This window comes from Hyaena hyaena, unplaced genomic scaffold (genome assembly GCF_003009895.1).
Source record: "Hyaena hyaena isolate Hyena2069 unplaced genomic scaffold, ASM300989v1 scaffold_82, whole genome shotgun sequence".
Taxonomy (NCBI): Eukaryota; Metazoa; Chordata; class Mammalia; order Carnivora; family Hyaenidae; genus Hyaena; species Hyaena hyaena.
The window spans coordinates 1,139,818-1,157,212 of NW_024080713.1; the positions used below are offsets into that span (position 1 = coordinate 1,139,818).

At 46.4% G+C, this 17,395-nt stretch overlaps 1 protein-coding gene across 1 annotated transcript in view; it reads right to left on the minus strand.

Moving 5' to 3' along the window:
* The window catches only part of KIAA1549 (KIAA1549 ortholog), a 93,446-nt gene that overhangs the window by 36,747 nt on the left and 39,304 nt on the right, over positions 1–17,395 (minus strand). Inside the window, exons 12-15 of the mRNA XM_039234022.1 lie at positions 11,727–11,932; positions 9,659–9,882; positions 8,568–8,721; positions 2,730–3,047 (exon numbers count right to left, since the gene is read on the minus strand). Of these exons, the coding sequence (XP_039089953.1) occupies positions 2,730–3,047; positions 8,568–8,721; positions 9,659–9,882; positions 11,727–11,932 (902 nt within the window). The remainder of the gene's footprint in view (positions 1–2,729; positions 3,048–8,567; positions 8,722–9,658; positions 9,883–11,726; positions 11,933–17,395) is intronic.

A 17,395-nucleotide genomic window follows, 5' to 3' on the forward strand; every position in this document is an offset into this window, starting at 1 on the left:
TCCTCACATCCTTAAACTGATGAGTACTCAGATGAAGATTCTTTGCAGATCTCTAGATTTCTCTCTCTGTTTTGTTTTATTTTCTACTATGAAATCTAGTTACCTTTTCCTCACCAGCCTCCAACTCTATCTCTCTCAATTCAGAGCAACTACTGTGCTCTGCCTGAGGTCTCCCTGTCTGCACTGCAACTAGAAACTTCCTCAAGATATAAACTGGGACATGTATAGAGCTCAGCTCATTTCTCAACAATCCCTCCTTTGCTGCCTAATATCCAGGTTGTGAAAACCTTTCCTTTTCCATTATTTTAGTTGTTTCTGGAAGGAAAGTAATCCAACCTTGTTCCTCCATCTTGTCCAGAAAAGGTTTGTACTGGACACTTATTTCTGTCTCTCTCATGCTTCCCTATTACAACCACTAATTAAACTTCAGACTTCTACTTAGACGACGTTTTACCTAGAAAATCCTTTTAAACACCTCACAGCTCAGGCAGGTGCTCCCTGGCTATACTCTCCTCCTGCCAAGGGACCCACCATGCCGTGTTAGAATTACTGCCTCAATTGTCCACATAACCCCTGACATCATCCAGAAGCTAGAGTTGTGCACTGTGCAAATGCTGTATCCGCAAAACCTAGCAGAATACCCTAATACAGCAGGTGCTCTACAAATCTACCTGAATGAATAAATGAAAGATGCTCAGACAGCAGTCGAACCCACATTCACTTTTGCTGAGTTTGTTCTGTATCATCCATTTCCTTAAAGAAAGATTATAAATTACTAGGTATAATTATGATGTATTTAACATTTATACCTGTAACATTAAAAACAATAACAAGATGGAAGGGTATTCTGCCCTGCTGGGAGCTGCACTGGCCTCGCTGGATGGCAGTCACAGCGAGGAAATGGCAGTGTTTGCACAGCTCCTGCCATGAGAAACGAAAACTGGTATCTCCTTCTACTACTACTGGCTCATGTTGGAAATGGGCCGGCTGGTATTGACCAGGCCTCGCAATATTCCAAATCAGACCAATATTCCCCACACAGATACCCCATAAGGAAAAGCATAGTCCTGCCTTTTCAAAAGAGATTTTAGATGAAAGCACTGTGGATGATTGTCAAAAGGCTCTTCCTATGGGCCTTGCAGATCCAAGACTTAGATAAAAAAGGGGGTTAAGAACACAGGAGTTACAACTGAGCCTGGCCCGAGAAAAAAAACCTAATTTAGAGTTAAGGAACAGATAAGGGCAGAACTTAAGTTAATACTTACACCTTTTCTAACTGGTGATGTATGGCAGTCCCTTCCCCAAGGCCTACTTTCCACAAACACCCTCCCTTACAGGGGCAGCTGGGATGAGGATAGATAAGAGGAGCTAAAACATAACCCAAAAACAAAGGCCGACACATTTAGGGCCTCCATGATGTTTATACATTCAGCATCAAATCAAAAAGGTTTCCACAAACGACTTATTAACCAGCTCAAAAACATTCGTCCTCTTGAAAGCCAGATAGAATGACTCCCAGCCTATTGATATACAACTTAACCTATGTCCTAATCCTAGCGTTATTAACTTAGAACAAATATGTATGTCATCCTGTTTTTCACTAAGAACATCCTGTCATTTCCATAGTTGTAAGATTTACTCAACCTCACTATGATTGGGGTAATTCTGCAAGAATACTTCGAAAAACCTGTTTTCGTACACTTTTCAAAGCATCTTATCACAAAGAGTTTTCCGTTGTAAAAATTCCTTTTTCTGATCTCATGTTGTCGTTGGACCTTTAAATAAAGACGCCAAAACCGACAGTGCAGAGATGACTGCCTGGTAATCAGAAAGAATCTCAGGGCTCTCTCACTCTCTCTCTCGCCGACACCATCCATCCTTCAGGGACCCCTGGACTGGCTGGAGCGGGTCTCCGAAATCACCCCTACCCCCACTGCGTGGTAGCAGTTACTGAAGAAAACAATCTATTACTAATGACATACTCTGAAAATTCAAACCAATTTCAGAGATAAAGATGCCTTTAACATATGTTCATTACCACCCAATTTCACCTTAATATGAGTAATGAAATCAGAGGACTCCTTGAGAAATTCAAATTGTGACTAATTAACTTCCCTCCAGAGTCAAATGCTTTGGTCCAATCATCCAATCTAAAATTAGCAGAAAAAAATATTTAACGTTACATCCTACAGTTTTATCTCTTCCCCACATTTTGAGAAGGCACATTTGAAAGGATTGATGGCATACAAAGCAAAAAAAAGGATGAAAAAGGCATAGGAAATGCTGAAATGTCAAATCCCAAGATGGAAACCTGGTATTTGAAACGGCTGCCCTTGCCTACCTGTGGCCTAGCTGCCCATACTCCCAGAGCCTCAAGGACAACTCCAGTCCCAGCTGGCCCTCGAAGAAGCCTAATGATCTGGTACATTCTAAAATGTGCCTTTTATAAAGACATCAACGAGAATATGCCTCACCTCCATTTCATGACACTGAATGGAACCCAAGAAGAGAGTCCCATAAAGTACCAGAGTTGCATAAAAACATAAAAGGATGCTTCCAATATTAAGAATTAACTTAGGAGAATATAACAAAACCTGAGACCCCTCAGCCAAGTTTTAATTCTTATCAAATGCAATCAGTATTATTGCAGTGATTCTGAAATTGAGGCAGTGGGGCCACAAAATTCCAACATCTGGCCCGTGAGAGAATTCTAGAAGGCCAGTACGTACGCTACATGGGTTGTTGGCCGTCTGAGCAGGGCTGTAGAAGGACCCCCACTGGGCGGCTCGCCTCTCATCCCGAGAAGGGGTGCTATTCACAGGCAGGACGGCTGGGGCCCCAGGGCCTGTGACCGCAGCACCAGCGGGCTGGCTGCTGGGGGCCACGAGGGCGAAGGCGTCGTCCAGGAGGGAGTGCATGGTCTGGCGCGCCTCCTCGATGGACGGCTGGGGCGGGATGTACTGGGAGGCTGGGAAGGGCAGGCCTGGATACCTCCCCAGCTCAGCCGAGGATGGCGTCTGCACATCGGCCGGGAGATCAGGATCAGACTAGAGCAAGACAAAGAGCAAACAGGACAAGGATCAGATGTGAGCTTACGCGGTGACCTGAAAACCACAGGGCCAAAATGGAATTTAACAATTGTCACTGACGCTGAGGAAGAGGTTAACCGTAAGAAGTTTTTAAATGACAGCTAACGGGTGGTGGTGGCAGGCAGAGCTTGAATCAGGATGAAAGAAAAAAGTGAAAATATTCAAAAATCATTTGTCCGACAAAATTCAACAAACTGTCTGAAATGCATTTCAATACGTGCAAGTATATATTTTTATTAAATGTCCCTAAGCAGTCAAAAAAGATGTCTCAGAGTCTTATTTACTCAAATACCTAGCAAATTTTCCAAAGATACCAAAGTCTAAAGCAGTCTGCTGACTACAATAAAAAAAGTAGCTCTATACACCCTCAAAAGAGTTCAAAGCCACCACCATATTACACCTATGTGTGTAAAAAATTTTAACACTGGGGCACCTGGGTGGCTCAGTCGGTTAAGTGTCTGCCTCTTGCCATCTGCTCAGGTCATGATCTTGTTCACAGTCTTGAGGCAGAGTTTCACATGGGGCTCTGTGTTCAGCATGGAGCCTGTTTGGGATTCTCTCTGCCCCTCCCCCACGCACGCACACATACACAAGTGCACTCTCTCAAACAATCTTTTAAAAATTTAATACTTATTATAACTACTTGTTATAGTAAACAGAGACTATTTACTCAGAAACCACGTTTTAATTTTTTTATTTTTTTAAGTGTATTTATTTATGGGGGGAGGGGTTGGCTAAGAGAAAGGGAGAGAGAGAGAGTATCCCAAGCAGGCTCTGTCAGTGTAGAGCCCAAGGTGGGGCTTGAACTCATGAACCCATGAGATCATGACCTGAGCCAAAATTAAGAGTCAGACGCCTAACCGACTGAGCCACCCAGGCGCCCCCAGAAATCACACAATTTTAAATGGAACTATCTCTGGATAACATGAGTCATCAACAAAGGTTTAAATTTTATCCTATACAGGGGCACTTGGGTGGCTCAGTAGGTTAAGCACTTGACTCTTGATTTTGGTTCAGGTCATGATCCCAGGGTTGTACTCTCCCAAAAATAAATATTAAAAAAAAACAAAAAACAAAAAGAAGGGCTCCTGAGTGGCTCAGTCAGTTGAGCATCCAACTTCAGCTCAGGTCATTATCTCACAGTCCATAGGTTCAGGCTCTGCATCGGGGTCTGTGCTGACAGCTCAGAGCCTGGAGCCTGCTTCTGAGTCTGTCTTCCTCTCTCTCTGCCTCTCCCCTGCTCATGCTCTCTCTCTCTCTCGCTTGCTCTCTCAAAAATAAACATTAAAAAAAATTTTTTTCAAAGACTCCATCCTGTTCAACAGACAATCCATTATTACTCATGCCAGCATCAAATACTTAAGGGCAGCCACTGCGTAACTCCAGACAGAAAACCACACTGCAGACTGGCAAACCACAAACAGCCCACAGACCTGTTTTGCTTGGCCTGTGCAATCTTGAAAAAAATAGAGAGCTAAGATTTTTTAAAACCTGAAGATCTCATATTAAAACGCCGATTTCTGGATTCTCTTGGCAGAATCTGAAGCTATGGCATCCCGGGCCCTTACTCCTCCGACAGAAACAACTGCTGTTGAGCAGTGACGGGCCTCTTGAGATGGAGCAGGTGCTCTTCCACTCCCAACAGCGAGCGGGCGGTCCCACAGCTGTGTACATGCCGCCTTGGTCTGTTTCTCTAGAACTGGGCTCTCCCAGGAAAGGTTCCACTCAGTGAGAGCTGTCCTCTAGGAATTGTAAGTAAGGATTCGGGGCCCCAACGGGTTCTCGGATGTAGGACGTAGCCCTGGAAGAAATCTGTGTTTCTTTCCTTATGCGGCAGATAAAAGGTCCACATGCAGGCCCTTCTCTCGTTCTCGGTTTTCTTAAAGAGCGGAAAGGGAAGACTGTGGTCAGTAGCGTGTCACCAAACGAAGAGTTCACGGTGGAGCAAAGGAAAAGTGTGTCTGTAAAAACATCCCCTTGGCGCGTGAAAGGGTTTCTCCAAAGGCAGACGTGATGCTCCTGGTGGTGGTGCCAGTAAACGACTAGGTATCTGTTGTTTAAAAAAAAAAAAAAGCAAGCAAGCACAGGCCCAAAATGGAGTCGCTGCCTCCAGAGAGCAAAGCAAGACTTTGCTGCACTTTCAGCCTCTCCCAGGAATGTGACCTTTAACCAGTCAATCTGGAAATTCCTGATCCGACCTAGTGAGGTAACATGGATGATGGACCCCCCGCCCCCCAGAAAGGTGACCTTGCCTGAAACAATTCACTCTTTGTTAGAAAACTTCCTTTTCTGTCCCCTTCCATTTTGTATGGCTCCTCAGAGCTCCTTTCTATTCATGCCGGGTCAGATGTTGCCTGATTCATGAGCTGTTGAGCAAAGCTTATTAGGTCTTCAAATTTACTCAGCTGAATCCTGTTTATAGTGTTGTACGGCAAGGAAGTGAGCATGTGGCCACAAAAACACCGCAAGCCTGAACGGTTTAACTTTTATAGCAATAAGTACGCTGTGAAGAAGGGACTCGAGAATCTTGCCAAGAAGGCAAAGAGCTACGGAGCCATGAGGTTCGAGCTTCCCACTTTCTTCTTCCTCCAATCTCCTCATTCTGCAGGCTCCACTGGCAGCAACTCGCAGCTCAAGAAGAGATCTTGTTCCTTTTTCTAGATCTCAACACCGTACGGTGTTTCACATACAGGTGGTACTTAATAATACACAGGGAACCACGTTCTATGGAAATGAAGGTTTATCCAGAATCCCTGCTGGAATGTGAATTCCACTCTCCTGAATCTCAGTCTGATAATTTGGTTATCGATTTGTTTTGCTTTGTACAGACACATATTCACTCATCATGCCTCAGAAATACAGAGGAAGTTTCTGGACCTTCAGTCATCAGCGAGGATGTACTCTGTGCCCATTCTGCAATCCTCTGTGGACAGTGCAAGAGAGTGACCAGACACCCTGGCTGCCCTAGGACCTCAAGGTATGCCTGCTGTTCCAATAGAATCATTAATAGAGACTTTTCATTCTCCCGAGTGCCAGGTTTGGATGATAAATTATATCAGGGGCGGACAACCCTTTTGTCTAAAGGGCCAGACAGCAAGTATCATAGGCTCTATGAGTCACAGAGACTCTATTGCTCTGTTATTTAACTCTAACAATGCAGCAAGAGCAGCTATAGATAAGACTCAGTCGCAATGGTGTTCCAATAAAACTTTATAAAAACAGGTGGCTGGCTGGATTTGGCCAGAGGGCCATAGTGTGCTGAGGCCTGAATTACGATGGTAACCACAGATGCCAAGAAACCTAGGAATATTTCTCTCACCTTAGGAGAAAAGAGCTCATAATGAGATATTTTGAGGGTAAAGTATACAATTTAAGAAAGGCCATGTATGGGTAGTTGAATCTTCAAGATGAAATACTACCTAAGAAAAAATGAGTTCTAAAAAGAAAAAAAAAGGGATTATCTTTGAAAGCATGTTTCAGAATTTTTATGGAATGTAAAAAGCCCCTGTGAGTGGGGCGTCTGGGTGGCTCAGTTGGTTGAGCGTCCAACTTGGGCTCAGGTCATGATCTCACAGTTCGTGGGTTGGAGCCCCACGTCGGGCTCTGTGCTGGCAGCCAGCTCAGTGCCTGGAGCCTGTTTTGGACTGTGTCTCCCTCTCTCTCTGACCCTCCCCTGCTCATGCTGTCTCCCTCTCTCAGAAATAAATAAAACATTAAAAACTAAAAAAAAAAAAAAAACCCTGGAAGAAAAATTTCATTTTAGGGAATCTCTGAAAAAATGAGGCTGGCTGCCGGAGGTGGAACTCTCCAGGGGTAAGGCTGCTTTCCCCCAGCTGAAGGAGGGGGGTCTCTGCACTTTCCGCTACGAAACAAAGCAAGAAGTAAAAGGATGATGCGGCCACGCTGAAGGATGCCTGATTTCGGATCACTGATGAAGACAAATGGAGACAGCAAGGGGAAGACAAAAGACTTCATGGTCACAGATGACGGAAATCAGGGCCGAAACGGCGCTCCTGCGAGTTCCTGTGAGATGAGCCCTGGCCGACTTGGCACGTCAAGGGCGAAGAAGGATCGCCCCCGCTTCTTCTATTTATTGGTTTCACGCATCAGGCCTGCAAGTCTCCGGCGAGACAAAAGCAAAAGCTTCAAGTGACCGTCCTGGGGAACCCAGGGGACAGTCCTCTCCAGATGAAGCCCAGACAGCCACCTGTCCACAGCACAAGACCAGTACAAGAGCACCACCTACTGTAAGAGCTGCCAGCCCGGGCTCCCCAGGCTCAGGATTCAGTCACAGCTCATGCCGTTCCGGAGCAAAGCAGTCTCAGCTGGAGAACCTGCAAGCCTCCCAACTGCACCAATCCTCACAAGCAGGCACGGCCAGTCTTTAAAACACTAGATGTACAGGAAGCTGCTGAGGAAACGTCCGGTTCTTTCAGAGGATCACGATTCAGTGCTATCTAGCCCCAACGTCAGTGTGGTGCTTGGCATATCTGCGTCATTAGTTTTCACGTCTTTCAGGGTTAGTTATTCGTGTTATTTAGGAGACAATGGCTGGTTGCGCACGCTCTATCCAAAGTGATCATGTGTATCACAAACTCTTTCTCCAAGACGTGGGTTTTTTTTGTTTCTTCTTGTTTATTTTTGCTAATTTCTCTCTAAACAAGGACGCCTCTGTAAGCGCGTCTCCGGAAGGGGGAAGGGGCCTCATGCAACGAGCCAGGTCTGCAATCCGGCACAAGGCTACAGGTGTCCGCTGTGTGTCCCGGCACTGCTGGAGCTGGCCACATCCGGCGCTCCCTCCGTCTTGGGGTGTCTTTGTGTCACAGACCCTTGGGGAGGCTGGCACTTTCTTCCCTACTCAATAGGGTCTGTGTATGTGTGTCTTAATGCTCTATCAATGTGTGCCTTTAACACTGCAAGCAATTCTATGTGGGCCCCTTTCTGTCTGGGAAAAAAAGAAAAAAAGCTTAATTCTGCACTTAAGTTCCATTAAGCTCTTTCTTCCATTAAAACTACACACACACACACACACACACACACACACACACACACACACAATAAAATGTCTTCCTGCACTCTAGGAACAGAAGGGAGAGACAAAACCCTAAATGCCCCTCCTATTACCAAGAAACCCAAACAACTCTTCTGACAAGGGGAAGGAAAAAAGAAACTGTTTTCCAGTTAACCTCAAGGAGTCTCCATCCTGAAGCATATAAGAGAGCGGGGCTCGCGCACAGAAAGGACACACGCGGGGTTCCGTTTCCAGAGGGCGCAGTTCGCGGCCTGCTGGGCTCTGTGACTCCCGTCTCCTCTCAAAGGAGCAGGCTGCCAGCTCCCTCACTCCACATGCCTCCGGCCCAGCTGGCCCTGGAGTGTCAGGCGTCGGCAGCAACACCACCAGGGCAGCAGCCACCAGTGTTCACTCTCCTAAGAGCCACCCCACCCTGGCTCCGGAAGCGAAGAGTCAGCCTTACGTACTGGGCAACCAATATAGGCCGAGTTGTGGACACCGGGGGGCCTTTTGTACGTGCCATCACTGTCTGTGGTGATGAGTCGGTCCTTCTCAGCGTCTCCGGGACAGCCGTTGACCTGGTGTTTGCGGCGCGGTTTAGGAGATCGTTTGATCCTGGAGCTGCCGGGGGCGGGAAAAGGAGGTTATCTTCACAGGACATAATCCTTCCTGCCAGTAGCTTATCCACTAAACAAACACTAAGTATCTTCTGAGCACCTGGGATATGCTGGCCACTGCGGTTAACACCCCGCAGGATATAAACAATATGTAAGACACAGTCTCTGCTATGAGGAAGCCAGTCTACCTGAGCGTATGAAACACGTGCAACAGAGAGTAAAATAAGGTCATATGTAACCATGGCTTTCTTCTGACTTTCAGAAAGGGGCAAGGTCAGTGTGAGCTACCGATATCATGGTGGCTATATGGCACCTGAACTAGGTGTTGAGGAGCAAGTAGAATCTGCAGGGAGGGGCTGTGGGGGTGTGGGGAGAGGGGGAGAACCAGAAATGCGAAGCACATGAATAGTTGATGGGCAACAGCAGGCACATCAAAGGGAGGAACAGTTCTGTCTACACCGCTGGATGGTGGAAAGCAGCCAGAACGGGGAGGCAGGGCCCGTCCTGTTACAGGAAACCAAAACCATTACAGGTGTTGAGCACAGCAAAACACAAATGAGAGCAGTGATTACAGCACACACATGTGCCTTCGGGGCAGGGGTGAAGACCAAGGCACCAAGACGCGGGAGGCAGCCCTGGGAAAGAAGTGCACCTGCACCTTCTGCGGATGGGTGCCCAGGTGAAGGACGTGAAGGTATTGGGGGTGAGGGTGGGATGGGAGGGGAGGGAGCCTCCCTGGTGAGGGAGACTAGGGCAGAGGCATCCGAGAGGGGGTGACTGCCATGTCCAACTAGCTGAAATCCGGGAGGCAGAATAAACCCAGGGGCGCGGTTCTGAGGCCCCTGGAGGGGCAGGGGGAGAATGTGAGGAGGCCCAGCAGGCGCAAGGCGTGGGCGCCTCCACAGGGCAACCCTTGAGGGTCCCCCTCTGCGGACGCCCACCTCTTCCTGGGCTCTATGAACACCGAGGGCACGCTGGCCGTGGGGTCCAGGATCTTGTCGATCTGCATCTGCGCCCTGCGGTACACGCGGTGGCGCTCGCGCGTGTCGCCCGAGGACAGGTCGTCCACCACCGGGAAATCGTAGTGGCCGCGGCGCTTGGCGCGGAGCCGGATCTTGTTCCGATGGTGCTCGATCTCCGACTTGTGCCGCAGCGCCGTCTGGATCTGAGCGGCCGAGGGCAGAGAAATGAGACCCATAGAATGTTCCCGAACGTGCTGGCACTCACGCGGGAGAGCATCCTGGGGAAGGCCTTTCTGTGGCCTTCCTTTTCCCCAGACAGGCGTCCCAGGCCCCAAAGGGTGTGAGAGAGACAGGCGCTCCCACAGGGGGGCGGAGAACCTGCCACCAACCACAGGCTGGGTCCTCTGGCCTACGTATGCATCAAATACTACATTTTAAAATGAGAGTACAAGAAAAATAAAGGAGATGTGTGCTAACAAGTTGCGAGGTCACAGTGTGGTGAGCACACTCCCGTCTTTCTTTCCACCAGATTGGAAATCCACCTTAGGGAGGATTTACCCGTGGCAGGTACAGAGACATATGAATACACAACCGGCCCACCCGTGCAGCCAGGTCTAGGTTAGGACTGGGGCTGGGCGGGGCCAGGACTCCCCAGCAGTGGTGAGAAGAGACAACACAACCATCCCAAACCCCGGCACACGTTCTTGTCACATTCTTAGCAAGAAGCCAATGAGGGGTAGAGAGGGAAAACTCTAAGGCCTCTGGATAGGACTTCCGTAAGATGATCTACTTTAAGGATCCCCTTTGAAGTGGCCAGGGGGTTTCCACTGTACCAATTTCTTATTACTTCACCCTGGCAGAACTCACGACTATAGCAGGTATTTCTTAGAGGCAGGAATTGGACAGGCATGAAGCTGCCTATCTGCAGTCCTAAATGGCCCAGCCCAGGTCAAAGCTTTCAAGTTCAAGTTAACAATGACTTGGCCTGGCCTTCTGGTTCCCCAAGTCTTACTAACTCACTCTTTCAAGGTTCACTGGAATAGGATTTTACTAGGCATTCCTAGATCCTTGGGATCAGAGTGGATCAGGGATCACTCCAGGTTCAGAGGTTCATTAGGAAAACCAAAAGAACTGGGGCGCCTGGGTGGCTCAGTCAGTTAAGCACCCGACTTTGGGGCTCAGGTTGTGATCTCACAGCTTGTGAGTTCGAGCCCCGTGTAGGGCTCTGTGCTGACAGCTCAGAGCCTGGAGCTTGCCTCGGTTTCTGTGTCCTCCTTCCCTCTCTGCCCCTCCCCTGCTTGTGCTCTCTCTCTTAAAAATAAACATTAAAAAAAATTTTTTTGAATAAAAAATTTTTTTAAAAAAAGGAAAACCGATAGGACTTAGCGTTTAGTCCCATTTAATACAGCAAAAGGATGAAAATTAAAATAAGCAAAGGGCACGCAGGGTGAAGTCTGGAGGAAATGAGGCACAAGCTTCTAAGAGGCCTTTTCCAGGGGAGTCACACAAAACGTGCTTAATTCCTCCAGCAACAAGTGGTGACAACACGTGAAGTGTCCACCAGGGACGCCCATCAGAGCTGCAATGCCCAGGACCTGTTCTGGGGGCCGGTCCAACAGGCACCCTCTGCCCCTCTGCCCAGCATATACCAAAATCCCAGAGTCCCAGAAGGAAAAACTGGGTAAGTCATATTGTTTGCAAAAACCGTCTGGGCACAGTGAGCCACTCTGTGCCGGGAAGGCAGGAGCCTTGCTGAACTAAAGTTCCCCAACACCAGCCAAGGGCCAAAACAGGGCCTGTGAAAGACAGCAGTCTCATGTGTGCTATGTTTAGTCTCTGCGTAACTGCCAGTGTGCCAGTGGCCTTGAACAGTATCTGATCTAAAGAAAAAAAAAAAGAGTATAAAACTTAAAATTAAGGATACTTCTCAGCAGCTCTGACCTTTAGTAACCCTTCAACACTGCACTTTTCACTTGTTTTTACGCACTGACCAAATAAGAATGTGTATTTTTTTTTCATAAATGTACTTTTCAATACGAGGAAATACCTCTTTGTTAATTTTGTTGGTTTCTGCCACCCGGTCGGCCAGTACGGGGTGCTGAATGGGAGGTGCTGGGATCGGCTGCATGGCGATCAGCTGGATCTTACTGGGAACCCGCCGACTGGCCTCCGAGGACCGGGAGAGCCTATCCACGTGCTCAAAGATGGAGGCCGACGAGTGCTGCTCGTTCCCGGAACTGGGTGGCGGTGGCCCTGGAGCAGAAGGAAAAGCAAATGCATAAATAAAGCCATCCCAGAGAAACACCAAATGATAACCAATCGTGACGCTGCAGGGTGTCAAAAATTGCCCTGTTTTGTCTAAAGGCGTTTCAAAGTCTTCAGGAAGGAAAGAGAAAGGCCAGGAGCTGCTTAGTCACTAAGCAGCTTGCAGAACTTGTAGAGAAGCACTGAAAGCAGCTCTGAACTTCCGTTATCAGTAGGAGTGACCGAAATGTAGCCACCAGGACAATTATACTGATGGAAAAACAAGAGAATAGGGGACTGTGGACATGCAGGCATGTGCTGGGTAACAATGAACACACCTGGAAAACTACAGAAAGCTTATGAAAGAAATTAAAGACAAAAAAAAAAAAAAAAAGGAAAAACATTCCATACTCCTGGATTGGAAGAATACAAAGCAATCTACATATTCAATGCAATCCCTATCAAAATAATGCCAGCATTCTTCACAGAGCTAGAACAAACAATCCTAAAATTTGTACAGAACCAGAAAAGACCCCAAATAGCCAAAGCAATCCTGAAAATGAAACCAGAGCTGGAGGCATCACAATCCCGGACGTCAAGACGTATTACAAAGCTGTAACCATCAAGACAGTATGGTACCGGCACAAAAACAGATACTCAGATTACTACAACAGAATAGAGAACCCAGAAATGGGCCCACCAACGTAGTCCAACTACTCTTTGACAAAGCAGGAAACAGTACCCAATGGAATAAAGACCAATCTCTTCAGCAAATGGTGCTGGAAAAACCAGACAGCGACATGCAGAAAAATGAACCTGGACCACTTTCTTACACCATACAGAAAAGTAAACTCAAAATGGATGAAAGATATAAGCGTAAGAGAGGAAGCTATCAAAATCCTAGAGGGAAAAAAGGCAAAAACCTCTTTGACCTTGGCCACAGGAACTTCTTACGCAACACATCTCCAGAGGCAAGGGAAACAAAAATAAAAATGAACTATTGGAACCTCATCAAAATAAAAAGCTTCTGCATAGTGAAGGAAACAATCAGCAAAACTAAAAGGCAACCAACAGAATGGGAGAAGACATTTGCAAATGACATATTAGATAAAGGGTTAATATCCAAAATCTATAAAGAACTTATCAAACTCAACACCCAAAAAACAAATATTCCAGTGAAGAAATGGGCAAAAGATATGAATATACACTTCTTCAAAGAAGGCATTCAGATGGGTAACAGACACATGAGAAGCTGCTCAACATCATTCTTCATCAGGGAAATACAAACCAAAACGACAACGAGATACCACCTCACACCCATCAGAATGGCTAACATTAACAACTCAGGTGGCATACCTGGGTGGCTCAGTGGGTTAAGCATCTGACTTTGGGTCAGGTCATGATCTCCATTTAGTGAGTTCGAGCCCCACACTGGGCTCTGTGCTATCAGCTCAGAGCCCGCTTTGGATTCTGTGTCTCCCTCTCTCTCTGCCTCTCACCTGCTCATGCTCTCTCTCTTTCAAAAATAAATAAACATCAAAAAATTAAAAAAAAAAAAACTCAGGCAACAACAGATGTTGGCGAAGATGTGTAGAACAAGGATCTCTTGCACTGCTGGTGGGAAGGCAAACTGGTGCGGCCCCTCTGGAAAACAGTATGGAGGTTCCTCAAAAAATTAAAAACAGAACTACCCTATGACCCAGCAATTGCACTACTAGGTATTTATCCAAGGGATACAGGTGTGCTATTTTGATGGGGCACATGCACTCCAATGTTTATAGCAGCGCTATAGACAAGAGCCAAAGTATGGAAAGAGCCTAAATGTCCATTGACAGATAAACAGATAAAGAAGATGAGGTATATATATCCAATAGAGTATTGCTCGGCAACCAAAAAGAATGAAATCTTGGGGCTCCTGGGTGGCTCAGTTGATTTCGCGTCTGACTCTTGGTTTTGGCTCAGGTCATGACCTCACAGTTCGTGAGTTCAAGCCCCACATCGGGATCTGGGCTGACAGTGTGGAACCTGCTTCAGATTCTCTCTCTCTGCCCCTCCCTGACTCGCTCGCTCTGTCTCTATCAAAATAAATCCATAAACAAAAACAAAAAAGAATAAAATCTTGCCATCTGCAACTATGTGGATGGAACTACAGGTCTTATGCTAAGCAAAATTAGTCAGGAAAGGCAAATATATGACTTCATTCATGTGAGGAATTTAAGAAACAAAACAGATGAACATAGGGAAGGGAAGCGAAAAGAATATAAGAACAGGAAAGGGGACAAAACACAAGAGACTCTTAAATACAGAGAACTGAGGGTTGCTGGAGGGGCTGTGGGTGGGGAATGGGCTAAATGGGTAACGGACATTAAGGAGGACACTTGCTGGGATGAGCACTGGGTGTTATGTGTAGGGGATGAATCAGTGGAATCTACAGCTGAAAATATTATTACACTATATGCTAACTAACTTAGATGTAAATTTAAAAAATAAAAATAAATGATAAAAAAGAATCTTCATGGCTAAAGAAAAAAAAGAACACATCTGGTCTTTCAGTCCTGACACACAAAGAACGCTAAGTTGAAGAGCCATGAGAAGAAAAAGCTGCTGCCTACAGGGAATTTGTTCCTGCTTTAAAAAAAAAAAAAAAGGAGTAGTATCCTTAAAAATGGCCAAAAGGGGATACTGCATGGCATGCATATCTTACTACATTGAACTTTTTAGAAAAGTAACCAGAGCCTGGGTGGCTCAGTCAGTTGAGAGGCCAACATCGGGTCAGGTCACGATCTCACTCTTCACAAGTTCAAGCCCCGCGTTAGGCTCTGTGCTAACAGCTCAGAGGCTGGAGCCTGCTTCAGATTCTGTGTCTCCCTCTCTCTCTGCCCCTCCTCTGCTTGTGCTCTGTCTCTCTCACTCTGAAAAATAAGTAATAAAACATTAAAAAAAAAAAGTAACCAGAACGTCAAAAAAGAGGGGCTCCTGGGTGGCTCAGCAGGTTAAGCGTCCAACTTCAGCTTGGTCACGATCTCACAGGTCATAGGTTCGAGCCCCATGTCGGGCTCTGTGCCGACAGCTCAGAGCCTGTTTCGGATTCTGTGTCTCACTCTCTCTGGCCCTCCCTCACTCACACTCTGTCTCTTGTCTCTCAAAAATGAATAAACATTAAAAAAGATTTTAAAAAGAAAATAGAGACTGGATCTTAGTAGAATGGGTGATTTTCTCCAATTTCTTCCATTTTCTCTAGTGAGGATTTTCTCTAATGTGTTCAACTTTTGTAGTAGAAATAATCCCAATAAACTTTATTTTTGAAAAGGCAACGAGGAAGCGAGAGATGCAGAAGGGCTGAAGAGATGGAAAGAGCTTGACAGAGATACTTGGACACACTCCCTCTGCTAAGCCACAGTTGTCCTCTGATCACTGTGGACGCTGCTCTACAGTACATGACCAAGAGGTCACAAGAAGGAGCAAGAGCATGAACAATGTGTTTTTAAACAAAAGCCAGAGGTTGGAAAGCTCAAGCACAAGTGAAAAATACAGAGGTTTCTCCTTGATGTAGAACAAAACAGAACAGAGCAGAATGGTAAGAAGTAGTCGTGGATATTTTACATAAGGAATGCATGCACATCAGTGGTGTGCGCGTCTTAGTATTTCCTCTCAATTAGAATTCTATCCCACATGATTAGAAATGATTTCTAGGACTGTGAGTAAATGGCGCCTCTCTTAGCAAAGAAGCATCGTTATCTGGATTCAGGCTCTTCTCAGTCTTTCTTTCCCTGCCCTGGGCCCGGGGGGAGCCCATTTGTGCAACACAAGCACAGCCAGGCACCACCATTCATCCGGTGGCAGCTACTCAAATTGCAGGCACAAAGCCTAAAAGGGGGTAATTAGCTTCACCAGACAGGCTAGCCTTGCTAACCCACACTTAGACAGCAACAGCAAATGTCACAAAGGGGAGCCCTTTAAGCTACTGACACTTAAAAGATGAGACGCTTTCCTCCAGAAGGGTGAACAGACCAAGGCACACAGATGACAAGGGAAGAACACCATCCCCGCCCCCGACTTCCAGGCTGGCTTTTTGCCTGGGTACCTCCAAGCTGGGGCCCGGAACAGGGTCATGGCTTGGCACAATTCACCAACTGCAACCAGACAATACATGTATGTGTATCTATCTATGACTGGAATATTTTTTTAAGTTTATTTACGTATTTGGGGGAGCCATAAAGAGATAGAGGGAAACAGAGAGAACCCCAAGGAGGCTCCACACCATCAGCGTTAAGCTCAATGTGGGGCTCAAACTCATGAACTGCGAGATCATGACCTGAACCGAAGCTGGATGCTTAAAAAACAGAGCCGCCTGGGTGCCCTGTAACTAGGTTACTGTTATGTTGGCTATATAGCGCACAATTTAAACAAAAAACTACCTGGACAATAATGACCAATGGGAAGTACAACTGGATACACAGAGATTAATCTGTGAGAATCTGCCTTAAGGTAATAGGAGACTTTGGATTAAAACCCGTTTCTATTCAATAAAAAACAAAAAAAGGTTGTAATGATAGAAATTAGAGAACAGGATAATGGAAACAAAGCAGAATGACAGGGAAAGAACAATACGAAGTGGTGAAATGCTGAAACCTTGAAACACATTTAAAGTATTAATTTCATCATCTGTAGGTGAATACAAAGTACACTATCACTGAGGCCCGTGGCCCGCCTGCCCGTGGGAGGCAGGGATCACATTTCTCTTCGTCTTCTTCCTGTTCTAGCACCTCACCCGCCACAGTCACTAAGCACAGATGTGCTGAATGGAGGACTAACTAACCAGTCGCCTCAACCAAGTTTATAAAATTTCACCCTATAGAGGCATCTGGGAATCTGCTTTCATGAAAAGAATTCTAATCTGTGACCTCAGTCATTTCATGAATGAGTGCTCCACAATTCCTTCACAAACTCTGATGTGATAGGCAGTCCAAACAGTTGCCCTGCAAACTCCGTAGCACGCACCGAAGTAGATGTCAGCTTAGCTCCAATGGAGACTTCTAGAAGTCCATTCCACAATTCAGAACTTGTGGAATTCTCATGAACGAAGTGCTGACTGCTTAAAAATCACGTCCTTGCACACATGTGTTTTGCAGTCCTTACCTACTAAGTGGATGCCCAATGACAGAGGAGGGGGGACGCGACATTAAGCAAGGACACCACAATGGTGGCACAGTAGCAGCCTGAATGCCGTTGCCTTCGCATGAGGAAGGTGCATCATCTCTCTATCTCATCTCTCCCTTCACAGCTCTGCTAAAGGGAACCTGTGGTAACTATGTGACTTACACTAAAAATGCGGTAACTGTGAACACAGTGATGACTAAGTAACCTCCTAAGGGTCCATGGATGGTCATATAAATGCATCATGGTCTAGCCGCCCTCCAAAGATAGTCAGCTGGGCAGGGACTAAAGCACAACCTCTAACAGACCAAAACC